The 26457-nt window shown below is 39.8% G+C and overlaps 2 protein-coding genes across 2 annotated transcripts in view; both read right to left on the minus strand.

The window, feature by feature from the left end:
* Positions 1–2973, minus strand: part of TTC33 (tetratricopeptide repeat domain 33) — a 40206-nt gene extending 37233 nt beyond the window's left edge. Inside the window, exons 1-2 of the mRNA XM_071581219.1 lie at positions 2905–2973; positions 2512–2740 (exon numbers count right to left, since the gene is read on the minus strand). Coding sequence (XP_071437320.1) covers positions 2512–2732 — 221 coding nt within the window. The 5' untranslated portion in view covers positions 2733–2740; positions 2905–2973. The remainder of the gene's footprint in view (positions 1–2511; positions 2741–2904) is intronic.
* Positions 2974–3685: 712 nt separating this feature from the next.
* On the minus strand, positions 3686–25526 carry PRKAA1 (protein kinase AMP-activated catalytic subunit alpha 1). The gene is made up of 9 exons (XM_071580344.1): positions 25365–25526; positions 19506–19647; positions 18466–18559; positions 16672–16816; positions 14377–14464; positions 13447–13671; positions 9559–10045; positions 9063–9189; positions 3686–6763 (listed from the first exon to the last, which is right to left on the minus strand). The coding sequence occupies exons 1-9, from the start codon at positions 25495–25497 to the stop codon at positions 6519–6521; spliced, it is 1686 nt and encodes a 561-aa protein (XP_071436445.1). The 5' UTR covers positions 25498–25526; the 3' UTR covers positions 3686–6518.
* Between the last annotated feature and the right edge of the window lie 931 nt (positions 25527–26457).

Here is a 26457-nt window from a genome sequence, read left to right on the forward strand (position 1 = left end):
CCACATAAAGGTGGTAAGTACTAATTTCACCTTTCATCAAAACAATCTTGCCATGCACATTACCTCAGAGTCTCTTTTCTACAAGAAATGAAGCCGAACTTACTACTTTCCACTCTTTCATTTATTTAGCCTTTTGCTTCTTCACAAGTCTGTTTTCTTTTAGGATCCCCTTCTATTCTCCACTCCACAAGTAACACCAACAAAGAATCAACCTTTGTTATTCTCTAGTGCTCATTCCTTTGCTTTTTTCTGAGTTTCTTCAGTGGAAGAGATGCATACCATCCTTTTACCTAAATGCCACACAATTCAACTCAAATATTTCCTTAATTCTTACTAAACTTTGGTATTTCAGGAAACAATTTACCTTAAGTATTTAACTATCTGCATGAGTCTGCTCATGTTGCACAAATGTATGTTCAAGAAACAGACCATGTACACAATTACAGCAACCACCTTCCACCAGGGAAAATAAAGATTCCTTTCAGTCTGCTTCTGCCATGGTACATCAACTACTCCAGCTGCTTAAGTAATAAAACCCTCACACTGTGAGTTTAGCCATCAACCTATCTAGGTTTTTTTTAAGAGAAAAATCTGTCTGAAACTTATGGACCCCAACAGCACCATTAATCACCATCACTGCCTGAACCGTACAGAGGGTGAGAGATGGAAATTACAGTTTTAAGTAAGAACTTCTTTTAAGACTCAGAATGTTAACTTTTTTCTCGTATCTGTTAAAAGCCAGTCGGAGTTTCTCAGTAGTTCTTACAAGCGTTCCTGATGAGATATAGTTCTCACTAAGTTCACAAGAAATGCTTATACTGCCACTTATGGATGGGTTAAGCTTTTGTATTGTTTTCTGACAGGTAACAGAGAACTCAATTTCTAAGACAAACTAAAGATACAAAAAGCATCAAAAATTACCGGGTGCTCAGTATCTTACCGCCCTAAACCACATCTACAACAGAGTATTTGCCGCCGTTCAAGAGATTTACTGCACTTTACATAATACACAAAAAAAAATCAAAAAAGAACACCAAAATCCACAGAGAAAAGATATATAACATCCAAAGCAAAATACAAGGAAGGCACAGCTAGAACAGAAGGCAGAAATAAAAATCAATCTTTGTTTAATAAATGTAAGTACAGTATGCATTAACTGATACCAGATTAGAATGACATTTTTAGAACTCTGTACATCCTGAAAAGGACAGAATCGATCTACCTATCTGTAGACCTCTGTATGATTTATTTACAGTGTTAAAAACAAAGATGATAATTGTCTCTTAATCCTGTGTTTTCAGCAGTTAATATAAGCCAATTATGCTACTACTGCATTATATCCATTATTACAATGGCAGCACGCTGAAAACTGATTTAGTTTAACCTGGTTTTAAGTGAAACTCAACTTTAAAAGGCTTCGACTCTTTTTCCGGAATTACAGGACTCAGGAATGGACAGAACTCAATCACTGGCCTCCTGGAGAGTGTCACTACTTGAGTGAACAGTAAAAAGAGGAAACTGTACTTAAATATATGGAAATTGGCCTTTTCTCAAAGAGATTTTGTATTTACTCATAACTTTCTTTAAAAAGTCAGATCAGATCACACACATAGTATGCTTATTATTGCATAGAAACTTGCCTGCTTTAAACTTTTAAGTTACTCTCTCCTCCATATTGCTCAGGGAACCCTTTCATTAGGCTGAAATTTATTAACACGAAAAGTTTAACAGCACAGGAACACATACTGACATTGAGGTAATGTTTCTATTAGGAAAATAATGTTATCTCTGACCTGGGACAATGAAGTGGAGATGCTCTTACAAGTATCTTACAGGATACAAATTTAGATGTCAAACATTCTGAAGACTTTAAGGGGTCCAATCTTGGAACTGTTTTTCTCCCTCCAGAGGAGATCTGACCAAGTTGTGTAATTAATATGCAATTTATACTCCACCTTCCCCTCTTCTAACACTCCTCTACACAGGAGCATAACAGGACAATGGAACTACCTTTGCAATATCCTTCTAAACCTGCCAAGCTCTCAAGACTCAGCACTGCTACCAGCAGACGTGTAGAGCAGCTCCCTGAACCTGACTTTCCGAAAGCAGATTAACAGTGTGTTAGCTGCTTTGCAGTATCTGCCTGGGCAGTGTATGCAGTCGAAACAGGCTTACCCTCCATAAGAGAAAAGACAGATTTTCAAGAGTAGCTAAAGTATTACTTACGGTATGGCTTATCTCACTGCACCTTATGTACCCTTTCAACTTTCAGATCCAACCAGGTTCTCATCTCTTGCCTTCTTTTTTTGTGTTTTGTTTTGTTATGAGCACACAAGAAATAAGATGGAACACAGGCTTTGTTTCACAGCTGACAACGCCACCTACTACCCAGTAAAGTCAGAATGAAAGAAACTATCACTTTTTAAAATATGAAAAATACGAATGCAGATCCCAGTGAATTAGCTACTGTTTAGGTATTTATTCAGTAAAAGAGTAAGACAACATCATTACCTCCTATTTTCTGCCAAATCTGCACCTTCATCCTTGAGCTCCTTACTTTTCTTTACACAGTCTTCTAAGAGAATTTCCTTTCTTCTCTTAGTTGCATGCACCCAGTTAGTATCATCATCGTCAGCCAGATCCTTCTCATCCGCAGCTTCTGCTTCAAATTGCTGGGAAGTAGCTTTTGAAACTTTCTCACCGATCCTTCTTTTCCACCCAAAGGAAGCCATTTGGAGAACTGGAGAAAAATGCGTTTTCAGTAGTTAAGTTTTAGCTCTTAAGTACACAGAATAAAAACCACACCTCACTGCTCTCGATCCTAGAACAGGAATACGGAACAGCCCAGCACTTCCCCACAGGACTTAATGAGGTGAATCCAGGCTGGAACCCCGCTGGCGTTACCTGCCGCTCCCGCCGAGCGCTACCCTCAGCTGGCAGCGCCGCACCACCCTTGACCCGGCAGCAGGAAGCGGAAAGGCGGGCGGCAGCAGCAGGAAGCATGGAGAAGGAAAAAAAGAAAGGGAAGGAAGGTCCGCGGCAGCGACCATCGCCCCTCGCAATGCCGGGACAGCCGGGAGCTGTAGTTCGCAAAGGGACGGCCTGGCTCGGCGGGTCAGTGCCGGCGAAACCCCGCTGCAAGGAGGCTCCCCGGGATGATACTTCCGGCGGGATGCGCCGCGCGGACCGGGCACCGCCGCGCAGCGAGCGCGGGACACAGGGCGCGGGAAGCGGCACCGGCAGCAGCCACCCCCCGCTGGGCAGTACCGCCAAGGAAAAGTGACCAAAGCTGATACGATAAGAGGGGTTTTAAGTCTAAACGGAGACAGGCTGCAGGGTTTAAAACTACTCCCAAAGGGACAAATACCAAGGGAAAACCCCCATCCACGGTGCGTGGAAACGGCAGTCAAGGCCAGTCACCACAGGGGGGCAAAAGGCAGCTTTTACAGAGTATTCAGTGTTTCATCTCAGATTCCTCTTCTGCAGGATCTAGGGAAAAATGGTCCGTAGGACCATACTAGCTCAGCCGGTGGGGGCCAGACTCCCTAGGTGGGAAGTCTGCAGCCATTTGTCAGGTTGCTGCTCCTAAAATTGTAACTGCTGCTATTCTTAAAACAAGTGTAACAGTTCTTGTCCACTTATACAACACTAGAAGACGGCATGCACACAGTCTCAAACAAGGTGGTTCAGTATTTTATGTTTACTTAGTTTTAAACGTTTAAAAAGTTACACAGTTATAAACAAGCATTTTTGCCATTCAGCTTTGTCAAAAGAAATCAACAGAGGAAGTAGGCACATCTTTGTTAAAGAACAGGACTTCATATCTTACAATAGTAATCAACTGGTAAAATAAAATGTAGTTCAAAGTTTGTATTAAACACTCATATCAAGACAAACATGAAAGTTTTTTGTTTTAATATTGCACAGCCAAGATGAAATTTTATGCATTACCTAGTGACTTATATTGCACATGGACGGTCAGGTTCATCCATGTTATTGAAAAAGTTACAATACAAAGGCAAGATAATTCATTGTACTCCAACAGCAGTAAGCCTGGGAATACAGAGTAACACACTTGACCAATTTGTGTATTTGCATAAACTGCCTCCTTACGACTGTGCCACCTCTCTTACTGAGTTTCATTTCCCAGCCTATTGGCAGCTTCTAGTGCAATGCTAAGAACAGGGCTGCAAGATCAGTACAAACATGTGAACAAAGCAGTTTCAACAGCGAGATCTACAAAGCATAGAAAAGTCACACAACAGGCAACCGGGTTCAACTAGATTGTTAGTGCCCTTTTTCACCCCACCCACTCCGTAAAAAAAATCTCAGTTCAATCAGAAAGCCTTTGGCCATCAAAACTGATCTACTATACCAATAAAAATTTACTTTATTTAAAACCACACATATTGTACATTGCTGCCAGAAACTTGCTTTAACCTCCAGATAACAAAACTAAGAAAAAAACATAGTTGCCTTAATGCACAAGGGGCCCAAAAAGGTATATAAAAACTAAAGCTATTTGCAACTTGACACATTGCAACACATTGCAACATGACAAGGAGCAGACAGCATTTATAAACAGTTCAACATATGTAAGTGATCCCAAATCAATTCCAGATGAGGAATTAGTACAATTTTTAAAAACCTGTGCGTTTGTAGTGTTTTTACAAGTGCAATAACTTCAAAATAAAAGGATTACAAAGATGAACACATTGATTTATTCAGTACACCAGAACCAATTCTTAAGACTAAAACCAGGACTTTATTGAAGGATTTGCAACTGGTCCCTCATGTTGACATCTGAGTCTTGGGAGTTTAAACCCAAAACTTTATCATCCCCTTTGAGGTACACTGATACAGTAAATGTCTCTACAGAGACCATATGTGACACTTGAGGACAAAGAAATAAGTTCTAACTTGTACCTACCTACTAGACAGACCTCACAATTGCTCAGTTAAGTTACAGCAGTTCTGGGGTTTAAAACAGCTTTTTGTTTCTTCAGATTCTGTGCATCTTCAAAACATTAATTTCTGGACTAAAGCCAGCTGGCCAGGATTAAACTGTTCTTATATCTGTAGCTAGCAGTTTCCAATGAATAAAATCTCAGTCACGGGCAAGAATTTCCATCTATTTGAAGAGTCCAGGTTTCACTGTTCCTACTAATGCCTGGATTTCCAGCCTCTCCCTGGAAACTAAGTAGGTCATGATTATTTTGAAGGGAATGTTAATCCTTGAATACAGCATATTAATGACTGTTTCTGTCTAACAAGTGCTAGATGAAAATGGAACTGTGGCTAATTATATGCAATTTACAAGACGCTAAAGGTGCAAGTACTAGCTGCAATTTTAACATACAAGGTTCAATTTTTTTCCTGAAATGTTGCAAAAACCATATATGCAGAAAAAACTTCATTACAAGTAATTGCAATCTACTATTGAAAAGTTTTTCAATATTAGCACTCAAATTGTCCTGATCAGTATTCAGTGTTCAATTGAAAAGTTAGACTGTTTAATTTGATTACATTAAAATATCAAAATTTGCTATTTATAAGTTTTTCCCAGGACGATATATGTTTTAACTGCAAAGCAAATACTATATACTATATCCTAACTTAACATGTGATTACCAGCTGTATCAAAGTATTAACATTTGTGTTAAAAAACTGCAAATTTCTGATTCTGGAATAGCATAAAACAGCCCTTAGGCAAGGCTTTAAAATGTTTCTAAGGAGAATTACTTTTTCTGCCTGCAGCGGTGGGGAGCTGCTGTGCTGCTGTCACATTAAGGTATATGCACAGTTCTTCATACTGCAACATTTTGGTTTAGCCCATGGGTTGCCAAATCTTCTCAGCATTAAGTCTCTCACCACTGTTGTGGACTCAAGTCATTCCACTCACTGCCCACAGAATTTCACCCTCAGTGCATTACAGAGCACCTACACACATTTCCAACTGGCTGTATTTGCATGCATTTAATAAAATTTATTGTTAGACATAGTATATTATTTCAAACTACTCTTTATCAGTTACTGTCCCGTAAGGGGGAAGAAACACAGCAGTGTTAAGACATTACTATTAGAAGATGTTCATAGTTCTGACCAACTGAGTCACAATTGTAGAGGGTGACCAACAAGTCACGCTTATGTCACTGAACTAATAAGTATATGTCTACCTACAGTGCATCAGATACATGTATTACCAGTGAAAAAAACAAGGAGGTCCATCTAACTTAAATGTTATATGCAGCCTAATGTGCACTCAAGGTTATAAATACCACCCAAAGGGCATGTTATTTCCTGTACCTGTGTTATGCTAATGGGCAGCAAGCAATCAGAATTCACTCCAGCTTCAAAATAATATATGCTAACTGCCCATATTTTAATCCCCATGCAAATTGCATTCTGTGGCTAGCTTTTTCAGCGCATTAGTTAATTTAACTTGATTATAATTGGAAGCATCTGACTATGATTTAGACATGCTTATTGCTATAAAAGAAATAAGCCCATCTTCAAAATTATTGTGCAAGGATTTTAATAAGATTTGCGCACATCTCAAAAAACTCTATTGTATGACTCCCTGGTCTTGGAGTTACATCAGCTGTGGAAGATTCAAGCGAAGAATTCACTGATGAGGTAAGGGATGTATCCGCAGATTTTCCTTGCACATCACCATCTGAATCTTTTTGACAAGATTTATAGTTGCTCACAGAACCTGACCTCTGTGGAGTTGCAGTCCCAGACTTCGCTTCAGTAATTTCATCTGAGGGCAGAAGAGAGCAGGAAAATTAGGAATCAGTATTAAACCACTTGTAGGAAAAGCAAGTACATTGCCCTTCTCATACTTTTAAATCCCACCTTTTAAAATCATGATTAAGATCAGCTTTTGCAAACTGTATCTCTGATACAAAATAAAAGCTTAAATACATAGTAACACAAAAGCAACTGTCCGTATGCTAATTATTTCTGTATTCTGAATGAGCTTCAGAACTATTTGCATCTAGTTTAGACAAGCATCGACCATATTTGTTTAGACCAGCATCGACCATATTTTTCATTAACTGATTTCAGCAGCTAGTAGTTCAATTTAGGTTACTTAAAACAAAACCAGGATAGCATAAGATTGATAATAGTTCGAGCACTTTGTAGATTTTTTTTTTGCTATCATCTACTTTATTTTTATTGTATTTTTATTTTCTTTATATTTAGGTATTTATGCATTGTTATTATTTGTATTTTTAATATAATTCATTAATACAATGTAATTGCTAGGATCTGCAATAATTTATTCTTCAGTTTTGGAAGTTTTTCACCATAGAATGTTGTACATTTGGACTGCAGCAGCTTTCATTTACTTTCAGTATGAGGAGGAAATAGTTTCATCTTAGTAGTAGTGTTATGCTGAAGCATCTCTATTCTTATTTTAAATACTGAACATTAATTTGACTCTAACCTGGCACCTGCAAAGTTATTTCAGCAGAAATTAGTGAAAAGGCAATCTCTCCTGTTTACACAATGCTACTTTAAAGTACCAACTGTTAAGAGGAACAGAGAACAGTTAACCATAGTGAAGAGAAAGGCACATCAAATCAGCTTCCCTGTTGGAAGAAGTATTACAAATCCAGGCCCTTGAGTTGCATTTCCTCAAGAGTTGAAACCAGGACTGAGCAGGCTGCTCTCCCCCAGCTGCGTGGCTCTAACCAGCCATCTCCTCTCCAATAGGGATGGCATTTGTCCTATACTGTGGTAGGTTACCATAAGAAAGTTACTGGTCCCCTGGATCAAGCCCACTGGATCTAAGCAAGTACTTGTACTGTTAGAAGGAAGAAGGCAAGAACTGTTTGGCTAAATCATACCAGATTAAACTATCATGGGACACAGTCTTAGCCACCCTATGCTGTAATCCAGCAACACTCCAATAAATCCTTTTTCTGTGCAATGCTTCCCTAAGCATGTCATCTACACCACTGGCTGTAGGTAATTTTGCTTTAGTGTACTATGCCCATAAACAAGCATTGTGGTCAGTGTCTATTAACTCCTCCATTCACGTTATCCAACCAGGATTTGATTCTGTTACTGTCACTCTATAAAATACATCTCTCTACAGGTCAGACCAAATGCTTTCAATACTTCAGTTACTGCAAGTGTACAATTCCTGTCTTACATTTTAGCTCCTTAGCACTGGTGCACTGACTGCCTGGCAGCTGATACCTCAGCACAATGAGGAAGAAAACTGAAAGGGCAAAAGTGAGAAAACTCCTGAGTAGAAATAAAAATAATTTAGTAAGGAAGAAAACAAAAAGTTGATGCAAAGGCAACCATTCCTTATCTCTTCAAAGCAGACTGAACCAGACAGTCCCAAGCTAACCAGCCCCAAAGCCCCAGCCCTTCAGTTTCCTTGCTAAGCACAACATAACATGGCATGGAATATCCCTTTGTTCAACCTAGATCAGCTCTGCAGAGCTCTTGCTCCCCCCCCTTCCAACATGACAGAGTAGGCAAAACTATGCCAGTACTGCTCGGCAACACTGGTGTGGTTGTCAACACTGTTTTAGTGACAGATCCAAAACACAACACCACAGAGGCTGCTGTGAAGAAAAACTCCAACTCAGTCAAAAGCAGTACAGCAGAGTATGGTCCAAGTCAAACTTAATGCTTAGATGTCAAGCTAGGAAATGCATTACTAGGAAATGTTACTCTCATGCTTACTTGAGATCTAAGTATCTAAACTCGCGATGAGGCTCCAAAGGCAGTTTAGGTTTATCCAAATCTCACTTCCAACAGCTCTGTCCCCTTGTGTACTACTGATTTTAGTTATGGCACAGACACAAAATGGACACTTAAGGAGTTGACATTATTTAAGAGATTATTTAAGGTACTACTTAAGAGATGCAGCAGCTAACCATTTATCATATGAACAGTAGATCAGGAAGGAATAAAGGAAACACTAATACAGATTAGATTGGTTTTAAGTCATAAAAGGCAGCACTTCCAAGTAAATAAATGAAGACATTCCTACATTTCCCATACAACTCAATTAACTTAAGTAATTCTTCACATACCATCAATACTACGGAAGTCCAGCAAGTATGTTCTGCTATCCACCTGATACAACTGTAGACTCATTTTGGAATATGCACTTGTTACTGGATTCTTCCTTCGAACACGCAGATAATATGGATTTACCACCTAGCAAAAAAGACATTTGAGTCAGTAACCAAAACTGCTTGAAAATCACTGCATATTGTTCTCTTCATTTCAATTCACTAGTATTTATCCAATGATTTTCAGGCTTACCTGTTGGATTTGTGGGCTGTGGTTTGAGTTTTTTTAGGCAACAAAAAAAATATTCCTACAGCCCCAACAGAAAACTTAAGACATGTTAGGAAGACTTTCCTGTCAGCATGAATAGCCTCCCCCAAAACCCTTCTTCCACAGCAAAGTTATATTAAATTACATTCCAGCACAGGAAAATAAAGTTTCAGACCTCTGGGCTATGTAACTACACAGCTCAAACAAAACTGCACTGTTTGCTGCGAAGATCCTCTGTTGGGTTACCTTCCATTCATAATCCAGTTGTTTGATTGCTCGACAAACTTCAGCCATGATATCATTTGGTCGACTCTGACTCCGTATTCCCAAGTGCCACTTAGCTCTTCTCACACCTTGGTGTTTTGACTTCTGCGGATTCAGCTCATCAAGAGTATGTCGAGGACGTGGTGCTTCAGCTACTAAAAATGGCACTCTTTCAGGGTGAGGGCGAGAAAGATGGTGATCATCCAGAAAAGAATCCGGTGGACTTGTAGCCAAGTAGAAGTCTTTGGCCTCGTTCATTATTCTTCTGTTATCTATAATGAGGTGATAAGCAACAGCTAAAGGGTCCTGATGATTTCGGCTGTATAGACAACTTAGCACTTCCTCTTCAGTGCATTCAAACTTCTCACACACTTCTTTTAAGGCTTCATCGTCAATCATGGTAGAGCTATACGATGGGTCTTCAGGAAACAAATATTTTGGAAGATCCTGTTTAAACCACTCATGTTCCCTAGATTGAAAAGTAAGAAATTATGAGTGTATGTGTGTAAACCAAACATTTTTAAAGCGAAATTCTTTTAAAAAATGAAATTTTAGTCTGTATAAGAAGACTCAATCACAGTTGTCAGTCCAAGTCTCCTTCTGTGCACACAGAAAATACAAGAGCACATAAAGTAACCACCACTTGCACAAGATTTTTTTTAGACATTTTGCACGAGATCAAAAAACCCCCAATCCTCTTCACTGTAAGATGTTTCAACTATCTGAGCTCCAAAAATATCTTTGTATAACTCATCACCCAGCTTTTTATATAAAATGATGTATTTTTACCAGTCTTTGGATACATGGTTGTCATCCAGATTGCTACAGATAACCATACAGGATGTAACTCCCTCAACGATGGTTAACTTGCAAGATCTTCCCTGAAAACTGTCTTCACCTCCAAAGACCGAGGACGCCTGATCCTTTTACAACCTTCTTGTCAATGGCCTTATCACAAGCAAGGGATTCCAACTGCCAGGATTCCTCACCCTCCAATTTGACTTTTCAAACCCAATATCCCAGCATTGGAATAACCAGCTGAAAATTTGCTCATCTGTTTGATTGTTCGAATGTTTTTGCCATCTTCCAAATCACTTAGGGATGAAGATCAGCTGGTTCCTTTCTCATTTATACTTTCAATCCCTTCCTCCCCTGTTCTTGTGGCTCCTCCGCTACAGCAAGGGCTGCCTGTCCTGATTCTCTCCTCTTCTCTTAGGAGAAGCTTCTTTGTTCCTTACTAAACAAGATGCCTTTCTCTTCAGTTGTTTCTTTTTAGTTACAGGAGCAAATGATACAGTTGAAAGAAGGATTTCTGGTATAGCCACAGTGTCTGCTCTGCTACATTTTCCAACCCAGGAAGCCCCTTTTCAACTTGAGGGTGCTGAGTGAGTAGTATTTAGCAGTGCTCAATAGGTCCAAGTCAGGCCCCAGAACAATGCAATAAGCTATGCCTCTTTGGAACAGCAAGGGCATTCTTTTTTCAAACATTCTATCTCTTCATGAGAATCTTGTACTCATTTTGCAGTGAAGTCCTGGACCATCAGAGGTGATAAGCTTTTTAGAGACATGGCCATATTCTCCCACATTCCTTGTCACCTATAACAACACTGCTCAGAGGCCTGGGAGATATTCCAAAATAGCTTGGAAACTTCAGAAAAAGATTAAACTAAGAAATACCAGTAGAAGTATTGACTACTCATGGATGCTCAAGATACTGAAGTCATTGAAACAAGGGAGAAAACATCACAGAAGAATGCAGTGAAGGTGTCATTTTATATTTCCTCCACAGGAAAAAAAAATCTCAGAAAAAGAAGTATAATTGATAATTTTCTCCATCAGATGATAAAGTACAGAGCCCAAATACCAGATTAATCTCAAAGCCATTGTTTTAATACAAAAAAAAAAAAAGCTCATTAAGCATTACAGGGCATAGTGAATTGCAAAAAAATAAAACAAATCTTCAACATGTAGAGCAAAAAATGGTAAATGGCAAAGATTAGATAAACTAATACTGAGAACAGACGAGTTAAAATTCTGAGCAGCAACTGTTAACAGAAAAAATAACTATAAATTCCGTCTAATATGCTTTTGTCCAAACTGTCTCAAAACCTTCAAGCCCCACGCTGAGTGCCAAACAGGACTGCTCTAGTTTCACCCCAGCCAGCAACTAAGCACCACACAGCCACTTGCTCATTCCTCTCCAGTGGAATGAGGGGCAGAATCAGAAGAGTAAAAGTGAAAAAAATCTTGTGGGTTGAGATAAAAGCATATTAATAACTACAAATTTATTTTTAAAAATTCTAAACTAAAAAAAAAGATCAAAAACACAAGGAGATGAGACAACAAAACCCATGAAAGACAAGTGATGCAAACAAAAACAATTGCACACTACCAACTGACCAATGCACAGCCAGACCTTGAGCAGCAGTCCATCCCTGTCAACATTCCTCCGATTTTTACTGCTGAGCAGGACTGATATGGGATGGGCTGTTCCTGTGGTCTGCTGGGGTCAGATGTCCTGGCTATGTCCCCTCCCAACTTCTTGTACCCACTCAGCCTGCTCACTGTTGGGACAGTGTCAGGACCAGTACAGGCCTTGGCTCTGTGTACGCCTTGCTTAGTAGTAAGTATGATATCCACATATTATCAGTACAAATACAGCCCTATACAATCTACTATGAAAAAATTTAACTCTATTCCAGCCCAAACTAGAACAACGGACCAAGCTCTAGTCAATGCGATCCTGACAACCTTGTGCCTCTCTCCCTTCATGCATGGACTAGAAGAATTAAAGTATTCAATTTAACTCAGTTTGCCCTTTAAACTGTAGGATGATATGTTGTATGGCTAATAAGACAGAAGTGTTTAGGATTTATAATCCATCCTTGCTCTGTAACCAACATTCCTCAACAGCTTTTTCACACCATTTCTCTTCTGGACTTACTTAACATGACAGAGATAAATTATGTTCCCACCCACTCAAGTTTCACAACACTTAGTTCTCAGAGGGCTTTGATCTCTTCAAGAAAGTACTTTCCATTGTAATAAGGTAGTAAGGGGTAAGTGCCACATTTTTTGTTCTACTGACAAAACATGAGTACTGCTGAATTCCTAACTTCTAACCTGAAAAGAAGTAGCATTTTCATTGTTTGTATATCATCAGTCTTTCCTTAGAAGTTCTTGCAACGAAAATTAAGCTCCTGCATGAAGGACAGTTCTATTAAATATCAGGTTTTTTTCACCTGACCTACTGTACATTTGTCAACACAGTCAACTTCTCCAGTATCTTCTTTTGAAATTTGGAGCCCATGATGGCTATCTCTACCTACAAGCTTTAACTTATCAGTACTAGGTGCAGGAATTATCACTTATACACAGAGTCATGCCAGTGTTTTGAAGATAGAAAGTGTTATCTTGCATATGGAATATTCACAGGCTTAAAAATGGCTTTCCAGAACCTGAAGAAATACAAATAAAAGCAGTAGCTATTAGATTAAAAAGCTTCCTCAGACATTTACAGTACAGACCAGTGGTTCTAAACAGCAATTTTTTTTTACCCAGAGAATTCCATACAGTGCATTTTTTGCAAACCATTCTGCACATAAACAGCTTTGATGTGGCAGTCAAACCTAAAGTGTCTCAAAATTTCCATATGTAACTTAAATAATTTGTTTTACTGTGACCTCCAATAGCTAATTCATTGTCCACTGGAAACCAGCACTATCAGAGCTCAAACCAAGCCACCAGAAGCTGAATTCTTCATCTCAGTCTAAAAAATGTGGATAATCTGTACAAGTGATTTCTTTGTTCTGTGTATTTGCACTATCGTAATTCCAGCATCTTGTACCCAAACATCACTTAGTGTTTTACCTAATGTCTCTGATTGTTGCTCTCTTCATTGGATCCACTTGCAGCATGTGCTTCAATAGACTAATTACAGAGGGATTCAGGTACTGAGGGGTATAAAAGATACCATCACATATCTTCTTAAAAAGGGTTGGCACATGATCATCATCAAATGGAAGTGTTCCACATAACAAAGCATAAAGAATAACCCCACTGCTCCAAATATCTACTTCTGGGCCCGCATATAACCTGTGAAAAGATTAACCATTAGTGATTCGTATGCAATACATTTAAATATTTTTTTCCTCTACTTTCTTACACTGTATCACCGTACTCAAAAGCACAGGAACGTGCACCTTCTACTAAGAAAGCCCATGTTATACATTGTTACCAATGTTTTAGAGGAATCTGTGCAAAGTCTCCTATTCCCCAAAACGAAGGTTGAAAAGTTTAAGACAAGTTCATATAGCAGAACCTGTCACATATTGTGTGCTACTGCCAGAGTAACATCTGGCCTCCAACTAACAACTGCACAATATTAGGATATTGGCTGAATGCAGATTGAACAACCACAGTTCAAAAAAAGGCAAGTTACCTTCAGACTGAGTATCTGCTCAGCAGAAGGTCCTTCACTGCTACTCAACTTCACAGCAGGCTTTGCCTGTAACTATCTACACCTCTGCTTCATGATCTGAGCTGTACACAAGATTTTTAAACCAATTCAGGCATACTGTACACACTGGATTTGGGCCATTAGACATTACCTCTACCAGACAGGAATTAATCAAACCTAGTTCACAGAACTTTAAATATTCATGAGAAATTATCCATACCACTAACAGCTCAGTTTCTCAGCATCAAGTTTGTTAACTAAACTAGTTTTATAGCCTTTAGAATCAAGCAGCAAAATGACCAAAGTACATGCACACATGTATCCAATATAAAAGAAACTACCTTCCTGAAATTACTTCTGGTGCAGCATAGTTAGGGGAACCACAGCTTGTTCTTAAAAATTCTCCATCTGACATCATATTTGATAGACCTGAAAGTGTATAAGAGTAACTACTAAAAATTCAGGGAGTAAAATTATTTCACACTGCATATACTACCTAGAACTGCATATACCACATAGAACAAACCACTAGTAATTCAAATTAAAAAAATTAACAAATTTATACCAGTTAAGAAATAACATTGCTTGGAATTATTGAAATTTTCATATAAGCATGCCACAAAACCCTCCATTTCATTTACCAGAAATCTGAGTAACATCAATCTATTATTGTCCCCAACCTAGAAATGTCTGAGAACATATGCATTCCAAGACAAAAGCTGGTTCAATTTGGATGATAGAGAACAAAGTTGGTCTAGGGAAGATGAAGCAGTATAGCAAGATAGAGGACTTTGGTAATTTCCAAGAAAGTACTAAAAACCACATTTGCTTCTAAAATGCCAAAGTGGAAGATGCTACCATAGAATTTCCTATAATTCTGTAAGAAGTTACATGGAGTAAGGCAACTGAGAACTAAACATGACTTCATGACCATTGAAACACCTACACTGTTCAGCTGGTTCCAGAATGACTGCAGTTCAGTGGTTTCGTTTTTAGATACTCTGTTAGCAACTGAAGTGTGCTTTAGAACTAGGCCGTCTTTACTCCCCAGACCTCAGTACAGACTAAGACCTGTGGAAAATATGTTCTAGTTTCTTCAGAAGCTGTATGACCAAGACAACCACAAGCCAAAGAACTCGGTCTCCAAGAAGGAATCATGCCCTTTTATGGGAAGCAGGGAGTGTGGGGTGGAGTAGTGGTGGTGTGTGGAGATGAAAGAGTACAGCTTGACTAGCTTTCATATTCTAAGAGACAAAAGTTTTTATTAAGCTCTTGTTTAATACACTAGTCATGAATAACTCAGTGCTAGTTTTACTGACACTAAGTTACTGTACTTTGTTTCTTCACCACATAAGCCATTTCACCCAAAGCATTTTCTACACACGAGAAATCAATGATTCCCAGGGCCCGCACAGTTGAACACCATACTTATAAAACATACTTAAAGTACTCAGTATTACCTACCACCTTTCACCTGAGTCTCAAAATGCTTTACAAGGGCAGGTATTATCCACTATGTCTACATGAGATATATCATCCTGATACAGCACTACAGGTACCTTACTATGCTTATATGGTGGGGTTTCCTGATTCAGATAATTGCAAGAAGTAGCTATAAGGAGCAGCTATGTCACAGACAGCTAGTACAAACAAGTCAACTTTTTGTCTAGTTAGGCAGGTATATAGCAAAAAAATAAAAGCATAAGAGGCTGCAAGACAAACTGTTCTTATTTTAACTTTTACACTTTCTTTTTTTTTCAGTAATTTAATAGGAGGACTAGTGTATTTTACTATAGCACTGTGGTTCTTAAAGATGAAGTGCCCCTGTACTGTCCTTTCAGGAGAGCTAAGCATCTGCATTTTACAGATCATGAAAAAGGCAGTAGCAGTAAGTTTTGAAGTGGCAAGATCAGGAACTAAGTTCATCAGCATTTCAGAGAAAAGATTCCCAAGCTCCAGTGTCCATGTAGGTAATTAGAAGGCAAAGAAAGCCGTGGACTTTCAAGCAAGAAAGGAAGTTTATTTCGGCAACACTTACACAGCTGCCAGAACTTAAAGCTAGGTGGCAAAAAACACACACTCAGGTCGCAGTCTTCTTGGCTACACATAGACATGCGCTGTGTTGCCCTCTGAGTCCTTCCCTTTCCCTCCTTCCCTTCCCCCTCTTGAGAGAGAAGGAACACTTCTTTTCAGATAAGCATTTGTCTCATCTAGCTTAGCCGAAAACAGCTCTGAGGGAAAGACAAAGAGGGGTTGTTCTCACACATTCTCTCTTTCAAATTATTTTTGTTTCTTTTAGCCACAAAAGGTTTCTTGAGCAACCAGAAGTTTTCAAGTAAATTTATGACCTGCGCAGGATCCCCTCAACCCTCACAGTACTGTTAAGTAAAACCAAACAAATAAGTTCACAATTTCACCCAGTCACAGAAAACACTTGAAAAGAAAGCTTGAGAGGAAAACAAGTTCAGTACATGTGCAAGAACATTATTTTCCTTTACATTTATACTCTTCATGATCTTGTATTGTGTCCCACCACCAGGATATTCAAATGTACACCTTATTATTTAATATTTCTCATAGTAATTAACTGGATCTAACACTAGAGATGCAATCAGCTATAAAAAAACAATGCTTACCAAAGTCAGCTATCTTGGCATTCATGTGTGCATCAAGCAGCACATTTTCAGGCTTCAGATCTCTGTGTACCACCATATGTCTGTGACAGTAATCCACACCAGAAAGGATTTGCTGGAACAGACGTCTACTTTCCTTCTCGTCAAGCTAAAACAGACAAAGCTTTTATAAGACAGTGGAAGTTAACTTATTTCTCATTTATATGAGCTGGAGGAAATTTTTTGCATGGTCTGAAGTTATCATTTATCATTCTGATCCTTTATACAGCAGATTATCAAAACTTGGTATCTTTTATCATTTTGTTTTTACCACAGCAGTAAAAGGACTAAATAAAACAGACACTGACTCAGAAAGTCACTAAAATTTCTCAATCACATTTTTTAAATCAGTTAGGCAGATGTTACACACTCATTAACCAGAAATGCAAACATTAACTTCATCTTAATTGTAGTATCAATGAGCTTGGACATTTAAGCACAGCATAAGATTTACGTTGGCAAAAGCTGCTGAAATGCACCACAGAGATGACAAATTTCAGATGCTATTCATGTTGTTAGCAGCTACTCCCAAACAACAGCCTTACCTGGGTATTTCCAAAGAAAATGCCCTAATCCACATCAAAGTTTCTCCTAACAACTAATTTAAGTATTCTACAAATGGTCTGTCAAAAGTGACTTCAGAGCTTTCACAGAAGGTCTTTTAAGAGTTAAACACCATAACAAGTGCACAATTATTACTACTGGTAGCTTTCCAATACTGGGTTTTACTGAAGAAACAGTTTCAGCTACTCCAGCTAGATATGAATCAATCCGTATCCAGTCACTGAAAATTAACATATTAGCAGAGAGGAAGAATGCTATGACAAAGTCACACATAAAGATGTGAAATATGTTAACACACAACCACTTGTAGTTTCAGAACAAAAGGCAGTCAAAGTACAGTTTAATTGTTAACAGCAAAATTAAAGCCAAATACATGAAAACACCCTTTCTTTTAACAAGGTGTGACCAGTCCCCCTGCTTCCAGCCTCCGATAACGTAGATAGCTTAATAACACCATTTTATGAGGCAAGCAGCCATCCGTGACCAAGTGAGTCATGTGTTCATGTCCCTTCCCTCATTATCAGGCCCTGAAGATCCTGTGAATCAATCAAATAAACCAGGTTTCCTCTTTCCCTCCCCACCAGCCTCAAGATTCCTGGGTGCAGGGCTGATTACCCACTTCCTTACCAGCATTTAGTTCCCAGGCACTCAGCCTGATGGTGGCAATGACTCTGTCACAGAATAAGGAAGTGCAAGAGGAGCCAGAGCAGTGTCTTTATCATCAGTTACAAGCCCTAAGTGGGAATGAGACCTGTGACTTCCCAGTGGCCACAGACACCTCCACGACACTCTTCTTCGTCTGAGAATTGAGTGACTTGTATTCTTTCATATGATTTTCAAGTCTAGTCTATAATTGTCATAATGATACAGCAAAAATGTATTAAAATTTAACCAGATCTGCAGAGGGTCTAGGTGATCTGATATTCTAAATTAATCTGTGTTAGAAATTCTGCGCTACACTACTTATAAACTGTACTACATCAATTCTGCTCACTGAAAGCCCATGCCACTAATAATAAATCCTGTGCTACACTAACCATAATATCCTGTTGAGAAAATACACCTTTAATTGTACCATTCTGCCAAGGATACCCAAAAAGAATGTTTGTCCCCTCACTGTGAGGTGACACAGAATGTTGCAAAAGCAGTAACACAATGCAAGTCGTTGATCTGCAGAGCTGGACTACTTCTTACCCTTCCATTTTTACAGATATAATCAAACAGTTCTCCTCCTGAAACATATTCCATCACCATGAAAATGTCAGTGGGTGTACTGATGACCTGGTACCTGGTAAGAGAAGGTATCTGTTAGTCTATTCACTCAGTAAAAGAATAGTTACATTTAAAACAAAAATTGTGCAGAGTCAGATAAAAATATACTTAAAAATATTTATCAGCCAATCAATGGCTACTGGAATGACAGTATCTTTCAGAACCTATTTCCTCTCCTTTCACTGTTGCCTCATTTGTTTTCCATGATGATATTTCAGCTGGTGCACTGACACTTGCTACTCTGTTTTGGCTACAGTTATGTCCTTTGGACTCATTCATGGACTTTAACTAGCAGCAGTAGCAATTTCAATGACAAATCAGCTCAACAGTCTTCTGAAAACTAACCCACTTAAGAATTAACTGAGATCTTAGACAATACAATTTAGGTTCAGTGTAACAGCTGTTGCCAAATTAAAGGCAGTGAATAAACATGGCATCTGCCACTGGCAGCAGGGTCTTATGAGACTCCACCAATAAAAAAACCCAGCAACACCATGACCAAGACAGTGAAAGTCACCCACACTTTAGAGATGCAGGTTAACTTTCCAGGAAATTGCAGTCAAAAGAAAATCAACATTTTTATAATTTGTTTCCACAGACCAGACATAAGGATTTCTTACTACAGAAATTACCTTTACAGTATAGTTCTTAATAACTCATTTTTCTAAGCAGAAAAACCAAATCAAACATAAACTGGAAAAGAAAAATGAAGTAGCCTCTAAAATCAGAGATGGATGCTACTAGAAGTATCTATCATGACATTACTTTTTATACACCTGTCCAAAGAATTTCTAAGCAAAGATCTAATGGAAGCTTTCCAGCCTGGAAAAAATACCCATTTTGTGAAAACATGTTACAAAGGTGCAGTCTGACAAGCTATTGTTTGTAGTATTGCCCTTTAAACGTATTTCAGATCAATGAGATTACTGCTTAAATGTTTGATTACAGCAAATAAAACTTACAGCTTAATTATGTGAGGATGTCTGAAGAGTTTAAGGTTCTGAATCTCCCTGCGAATTTTTCCTACAACATCAAGGCTGCGAATCTTCTGCCGATTCAGAATCTTCACTGCAACTTTATGTCCAGTTAACTCATGTTTTCCAACTGCAAAAACAAGGAAATATTTAGTCAGGGTTTTCAGTTGCTCAGTAAACACATTATTTGCCCATTTTGGCTATAGCCAAGAAATATGAGTTAAGACTAGCATTCCACATAACCGCAGTATCTTTAGGGAGGTTGAAAATCAGATAGTGTGTAATTTCTTCTGCCCTACTCCAGCTTCTTTCACAATTCTATCATTAGAAGCTGTACATATCCCAAAACCCTGCCACTCTTGCTAATTAGAGACCATTTTTTTAACTGTATGAGTCACTCCCAGCTTTTGTTTTTACTTGGTAACCTACTCAAACATATTTACCTGTATCTCTTCTATTTCATCTGCAAGGATCACCCTTACTAAAGAAATCCTTATTATCCCTCCCTCAAGAAGCCTGTTCAGCAATTACTCTGAACTACCACTGTAAATATCTGATCAGTTTACTTATACAAGTGTATCTGTCCTTGGCTCAGTCTGACCCTACTTAAGTGCCACAGTCTGTGCAGTTGACATCAGAGCTTTATTATGTAAGTGGCAAAAGCTACCAGAAATGCACAAAATAAAATACAACAGTAACAACTAAAACCAGCACAAACCATCAACGTCATACAGTCCTAGAAATGGAAAAGGAACTGAGGAGAGTTTAATTTTTGTTTAAACTGTAAAATATTTCCCAGTCAGTTACTCCTGTTTAAGTCCTTAACTTTGCAGGTGCTATTGGAAGCAGTCACAATGAAGTCGCTAAGAATATTCTTCTTAAACCCACTGAATCACAGACAAAACAATGAAAAGTAAAGTATCTCTTCCACTAGAACACTTCACTATCTGCCTGATTTCTTCATACAGTTCTTATAAGTCGACCATATTCATTTGCCACCTTGATTTCTACCGTGTGAAGATAATCCAGATTCTAGGGACACTTACATGTTTCATCCCTTTCCCACATGAACAGGTAGTCCTAACAGACCTGTGCTCAATACATTGCCTGGGTGCCTCCCCTCACTTGAGAATTTAAATAAGCCCCAGGCTTCAAGTTTTGCTTAAACTTTGCTTAAGCTTCCATGGGAAGCTGTGATTAAACAGCAGTCATCCACAAAAATCTTCCTGCATTCAACAGATTACTTGGATAGAATGCCATCTAAAGTAAACAAACTTTTCGCGGAGAGAAAGGACTTCACAGTACAGATCTGTGAGATTCAAAGTGAAGACATTTTATTCCACAGAACACACGGTTTATACAGGGTTAAAGGTGCATCTTACTGACTAAAAAGGTCTCACCCCCACACGCTAGAATCTCAAATTGGTTAAAAGCCTGTATCTCACAAGTCCAATGTTTATATTATCTCATCCTGATGTTTTCAGGTCCACGTCCTGAACACAGTTGTGTTCTCATGAAAACACTTCCAGGGAGTGACCGTCGCCTAATGGACAAACAGCAGGTGTGTGTCCTTGCTTAGCTGAAATATCTGCACGATTCTCACGGAGCTGAAGCAGTTTGGAAAATTCACTTTCTGAAAGAAACCTCTCAGCAGCCACCTCTCAATCTGCAAACCTCATTCACAACACCACCTTCCTGCTGACTTTTCCCTCTCTATTGAGCTAAAAAACAATGCACGTGACAAGAAATTCCTAGCAGCAGAGAAACAAAGGTAACGATAAGCATCTGAGTGCTTATTCTTACAAGAACAGAGCCACAGTGCAAAGTAAAGCATTTTGAATTCCTGCAAGGAGCCAAGTAGTGGATTACCCAAGACAGTGAACCATCACAATGCTGCAGTGAAACCCCTCTGGTACTGAGTACAGACGGGCTCTACCTGCAAGGTAAAAAGACACGTCCCCTCATTCAGAAGGCAGCACCTAAAAATGGCCACAATAACCAAAGTACTCGGCAGACACTTCGCACTGCTGAGGAATGCAGGGCAAAGTCCACATCCACCACAAGTCAGTGACCACAAAGCAGTGACAGGTGAGTGCCTGGAACTGTGTGAGAATTCTTTGCTTTGAATCCGATCTGCAATTAAAGCACTCACATGCCCTTCCTTTTCTTCAACTCAGCTGTGATTCAAGTTTTAAAGGAACCCAGCAAATGATACCGCCCATCTTCAAACCCTAAGGGGTAAAGAATCATCATCACAAAAAATAAGAAAAGCCACTACTCCCTTTGAATTACAAAGTCTTTGCCTATTCATAATGGGAACTGAAGTAAGCCAGAAGTGCTTCAAAAAAATCTTTAAACAGTAAGTTTAAATTTAACATTAGTTTTTTTAGTCAGAAACAGCTTCTCAAAAATCAGATAGACACACGAATCTGCATCTTCCTTTCCTTTACAAAGTACATTTAAGAAGATGTTGCAATATAGTAAGTAGCATATGTGGCTGACCAATTTCATGGCTTAGCAGATACATACGCAGTTCTGTGTTATGTGCATTAAAAGTATTCTGTATACATGTTATAAAGCCTCATTTTTGAGCCAATTTAATTCCTGATTTGTCAGTCTACCTTAGACTGAAATTTCAGTGGCACAGAGAAAAACATTAGAAAGTAATTTATTAGCTACAAGCTATGTTCAATATGCAAGGCACATCTCACGAGAGTTTTTCAAAACAAATTTTTCATTCAAAGTAATTAAACAGTAACATTTGCAGTTGACTGAAACCAATTCCAGCTGTCACAGCATTCAAGGCTGTGTGCCTCGAGCCTTAATCTTATTCACTGACTGGGAGAAAACAAGATTTTCTGCTTCTTCAACTCTCCCAACTTTGAATAAATTACCGCAATGAAAGCACACTGTGGTTTGGTACAGGTAGACCCCAAAAAGTCTGTTCTCTTGCTTAAGAAATTTCAAATTCAATCTCTGTTTTCTTCAGAAATTTTTGCCTCCCTTTAATTCAATTTAAAATTATAACAAATCTAACTTCTTAAGATACAAGTTTCCTTGGATATGGTTCAAGGTATCCATTACCCGTAAAACATCAGACACTGACTGGTGACAGTCTGCTGACACATTCAATTTTGGCATTAGGACAGAACTGAAAGCATCATCTCAGATGGTAACACCAAGTAGAAATGTAAGTAGACAGTGTTAACTTTCTGAAAGCTACTTTGCATTACCTCTTCAACAGAAGTTTACCTATAAAAGCAAATGCTTGCAAAATTTCAAGTAACCAAAATGTGTGTTTATCACCCTAATCCTCAACTAGCTATCAGTCCTTCAAAATAATCACTGAAAAAAACCTTTCAGTGATTTAACAGACCTATTACTTCCCTGTATTTCTTTATTCTCTGCAATCCCAACTGCCTTCGAGCTTCACTGTGACTTTGCATAGCAGCAAGATTTCTAAGGCAGGGACAGTCTCAAAGCAGCAGTTACTTCATTTAACTGAGGAAGCACATGAGCAAGTCTCTAACCTAGTTCAGTAGGAAAAAAACTGATTATGAGGCCATTCTGAGTAAACACATTCTCACGAAATACAGCTATCAGTCACTAAGTGTATAGGAAAAAAAAAAGCTGAACAAGCTTATGTTGTATTCAGTGAATGGAATAGGCCAAAATGTCAGCCAAAAACTCAGAGGAAAGCAGTCTTGGAAAATATGAGATATTCAAATGTTTTCACTAACATGAAAAGAAAAAAGCAAACAACAGTTCATGCAAAACCATATGGCCACAGATCAGATATCATACTGATCTTCACTGTCCACTTCCAGGTTCCCTATTGTTGCCTTGATAAAGGCCACCTATTTTTACATCACATCTGCAGTCTATACAGACCAACACTGGTAACTTAGATCAAGAGATATGAAACAATTACTGTGTATTAACAGTCTGAAGTAGTATCCCTCATTTTCTCAGTACGGAACACCGCAAGCCTAAGTACTCTTCCTTTTATGAAAGCTATTTTTAATTCAAAAAATATTTGAAAATGTAAGTTTGCATTTGGTTGCAGCAGAAAACATCAGCAGTGTTAAAAAGAGAATGACAAAAACTGGATAGATGTTTTACACTGAATCATGGTAAAGTTTCAATGAGAACGTCTTACAGAGTTGATTTAAGTTCAGTGTTCTTCCACCTCACAGCTTTTCACTTCTGCAGCATTTTAGCAGGTAGGGTAAGCAGCAGGCTGAATTCTTCTGACAGCTACCCTGACAACAGGACACCTTCAACAATTACCAAGTAAAGCACCGGTTTTCCACTTCAATCTTTTCAGGCTGCCACCACTGTTAAATATCCACTTTCAAGGAGCCATATGCCTGACCCATTTTATCATGTGAGCTCAACAAAAACCGCAAATGAATTTTCAGAAGTGAAAACATTTATTACAGTTTTCCACTTCATGTCAATTGATGAAACTCTATAACCAGAGAAGGAAAATTACTGGGAATAGAGGAAAACCATCACAGATCTGGTACTAAAATGAAGAAAATACATGCTCAGGAGGAAAACCAGTGCATAACAGATAAAATATGTCCTTTATTACACACAGCTAAAGCAGGACGAAATAATACATCATATAGTGACAAGAAAAGCAGTGGTGCAACAGTGCTCTCTTAAATTTAAGAGCATATTAGAACACTGATGGTATGACAATCTTAGTTTTTGAAGCGGGCTGGGTAAAAAATCCAAAACAAAGACATCTTTTGACTCCTCCCCTCAACCATGTCATCAGTTCAGGGGGAAGGAGAACTCGATGCCTGTTTTCTGGGCTATCTTATTTTCTCTCTATTTAAAGACAGAAAGTCCCCAAGTTAAAGAATGGTCTCCCAGCTGCTAGCTGCAAGGTCACTGCTCCCAAGTGCCTTACAGAGGAGACTCGAAGGTCTCTGCTCTCAGTGTTTTTCACTGCTTTCCTAGAGAAAAAATATCCTCATTATTTCCGACACATTAGTAATTTCTTCAGAACACACCAATAGTTGAAAGAGCTTGTGCAGAACACGTAAAATGGAACATTGATACTGAAAAAAAAGCTGTGGGGTTTTTTACTGGTTATAATCACAAGCACCCATAAAGTTGAAAACAAAAAAAACCTAAACAAACAAATCCCCCTTTCCCCCCAGAAAAACAAGCCAAAAAGTAGAAAACCCGCTGAAGAATATTGCCTGAGCCTTGCTCAATTCATTTGAGGATGTTTTCAACTTGTTTGCCCCAATATTTGAAACTCTCACAAGCAACACTGCTAGAACAGTGAGTATAAGCTAATGTACAGTTCGACCTGTGCCTAGCCTTCCAACACAGCTCAGCATCTGCACCCCTACGATGTAAAGTTTTTTAAGTCTGAGATGAAAAAAAACTTTGATAACCACTGCTCAAGTACACTAAGCATAAACTCTTTCCATATCTGTGCGCCAGCTGCGTTAACAGTTAATCCAACAACCCCAGACCCACTTTTTACGCTTATTTCTCTGTTTCTAGAGAGAGAAATCCTGCCCTCCTTACAAGGACATCGAGAGTTCGCACTTAAGCACAAAACGCAGTGCAAGACTGCTCGGAAATTAAGACTCCCTACTTTTCGCCACACGCAGAGCAGCACTTTAGCTCCGAGCGGGCATTTCCGCACATGGGGACGAGGAAGCTGGTCCTGCCCAGCCCGCGCCTCCCGCCGCGGGACCCACAGTCCGTCCCACCCCGGCGCCTCAGCCCGCGCCGCTCCGTGCTCCGAGCGGCGCTCGCGGGGCCGCGGCAGCGCTGAAGGGCGGCCAGACGCCCCTCGGCCCTGCTGCCGCCGCTCACCCTTCACTTTGCCGAAGGTGCCGACGCCCAGCGTGTCCCCCAGGATGTAGTGCCCGATCTTCACCCGGCCGTGCTCGTGCTTCTGTTTATCCGCCACCGCCGCCATCTTGAGGCAAGGGCCGAGCCAGCGCATTGCGCCCGCCCGCGCGGCCGCCGGGGAGGAGCAACCACACAGCGCCCGCCCGCACCCGCACCCGGAAGTGAGCGGGGCGCTCTCCGCCCTCCCGCGCTGCCCGGGGCCGAACTATTGCGGCCCGCGGGGGAGGCCGGGCCGGCGCTCGGCGCCCGGGGAGGAGCGGGTGCGTGGCGCTGCTCGGGGACGAAGCATTGCGGCCCGCGGGGAGGCCTGGCCGGCAAACGGCACCCGGGGGGTTGCGAGGGTGGAGGGGCTGCCCGGGGCGGACACTGCAATGCGGAGCTGCAGCGGCCCCGGTCCCGTAACAGGGACTGCCAGTAGTCTTGTAAATTAATTCTGTTTTTTCTCCTCACTTCCTCTTCCCTGGTCCAAATCCGGACCCTGACAATTCAATGAAAAGTAGGCCCCCCTCAACCTCTACCACCTGGACCAGGTGACCCGCCCTCTGGTTTGCCTCGCAGTCCGCTCACTCTCATCTCATTTGGGACCAGGAAAGATTTTTCTATAGTCAGAAAATAAGAGCCATGAACCTCAATAAATGTATTTAAACCATCTGAGTCATACTTGAAAAGAGATGTTACTTAGCATAGGTCTGGCAATGGTTCCCTAAACTCATTATTATGCAGTCCAAGATATGAAGGCACCCGAACTACAGAAATCCTGGCAAAAGGTGGGAGTGGCCCACACCAGGTCGTTCCTCAGGGGCAGTCTGGTGTAAGTGGAGCTATTGTTCTGTGGAAACGTCCCCAGACTGGTGCTCTCCAGGGTTGTTACCATTGTCACAGCCCCTCCTATATGTGTGTCTGCCCAGGGATGCTGCAATGCCATCAGTTCAGAGCTGGGAAGGAGACCAGGAGGATCTCAGTAGTGGTCTACGTCTAATTATATGACAGTAAAGGAAATAAAGGATTGAAGACAAAAGGAAAAAATGTCCTCAGCTTTACTGGCAGTATTAAG

This window comes from Pithys albifrons, chromosome Z (assembly GCF_047495875.1).
Source record: "Pithys albifrons albifrons isolate INPA30051 chromosome Z, PitAlb_v1, whole genome shotgun sequence".
In the NCBI taxonomy this organism is placed as follows: Eukaryota; Metazoa; Chordata; class Aves; order Passeriformes; family Thamnophilidae; genus Pithys; species Pithys albifrons.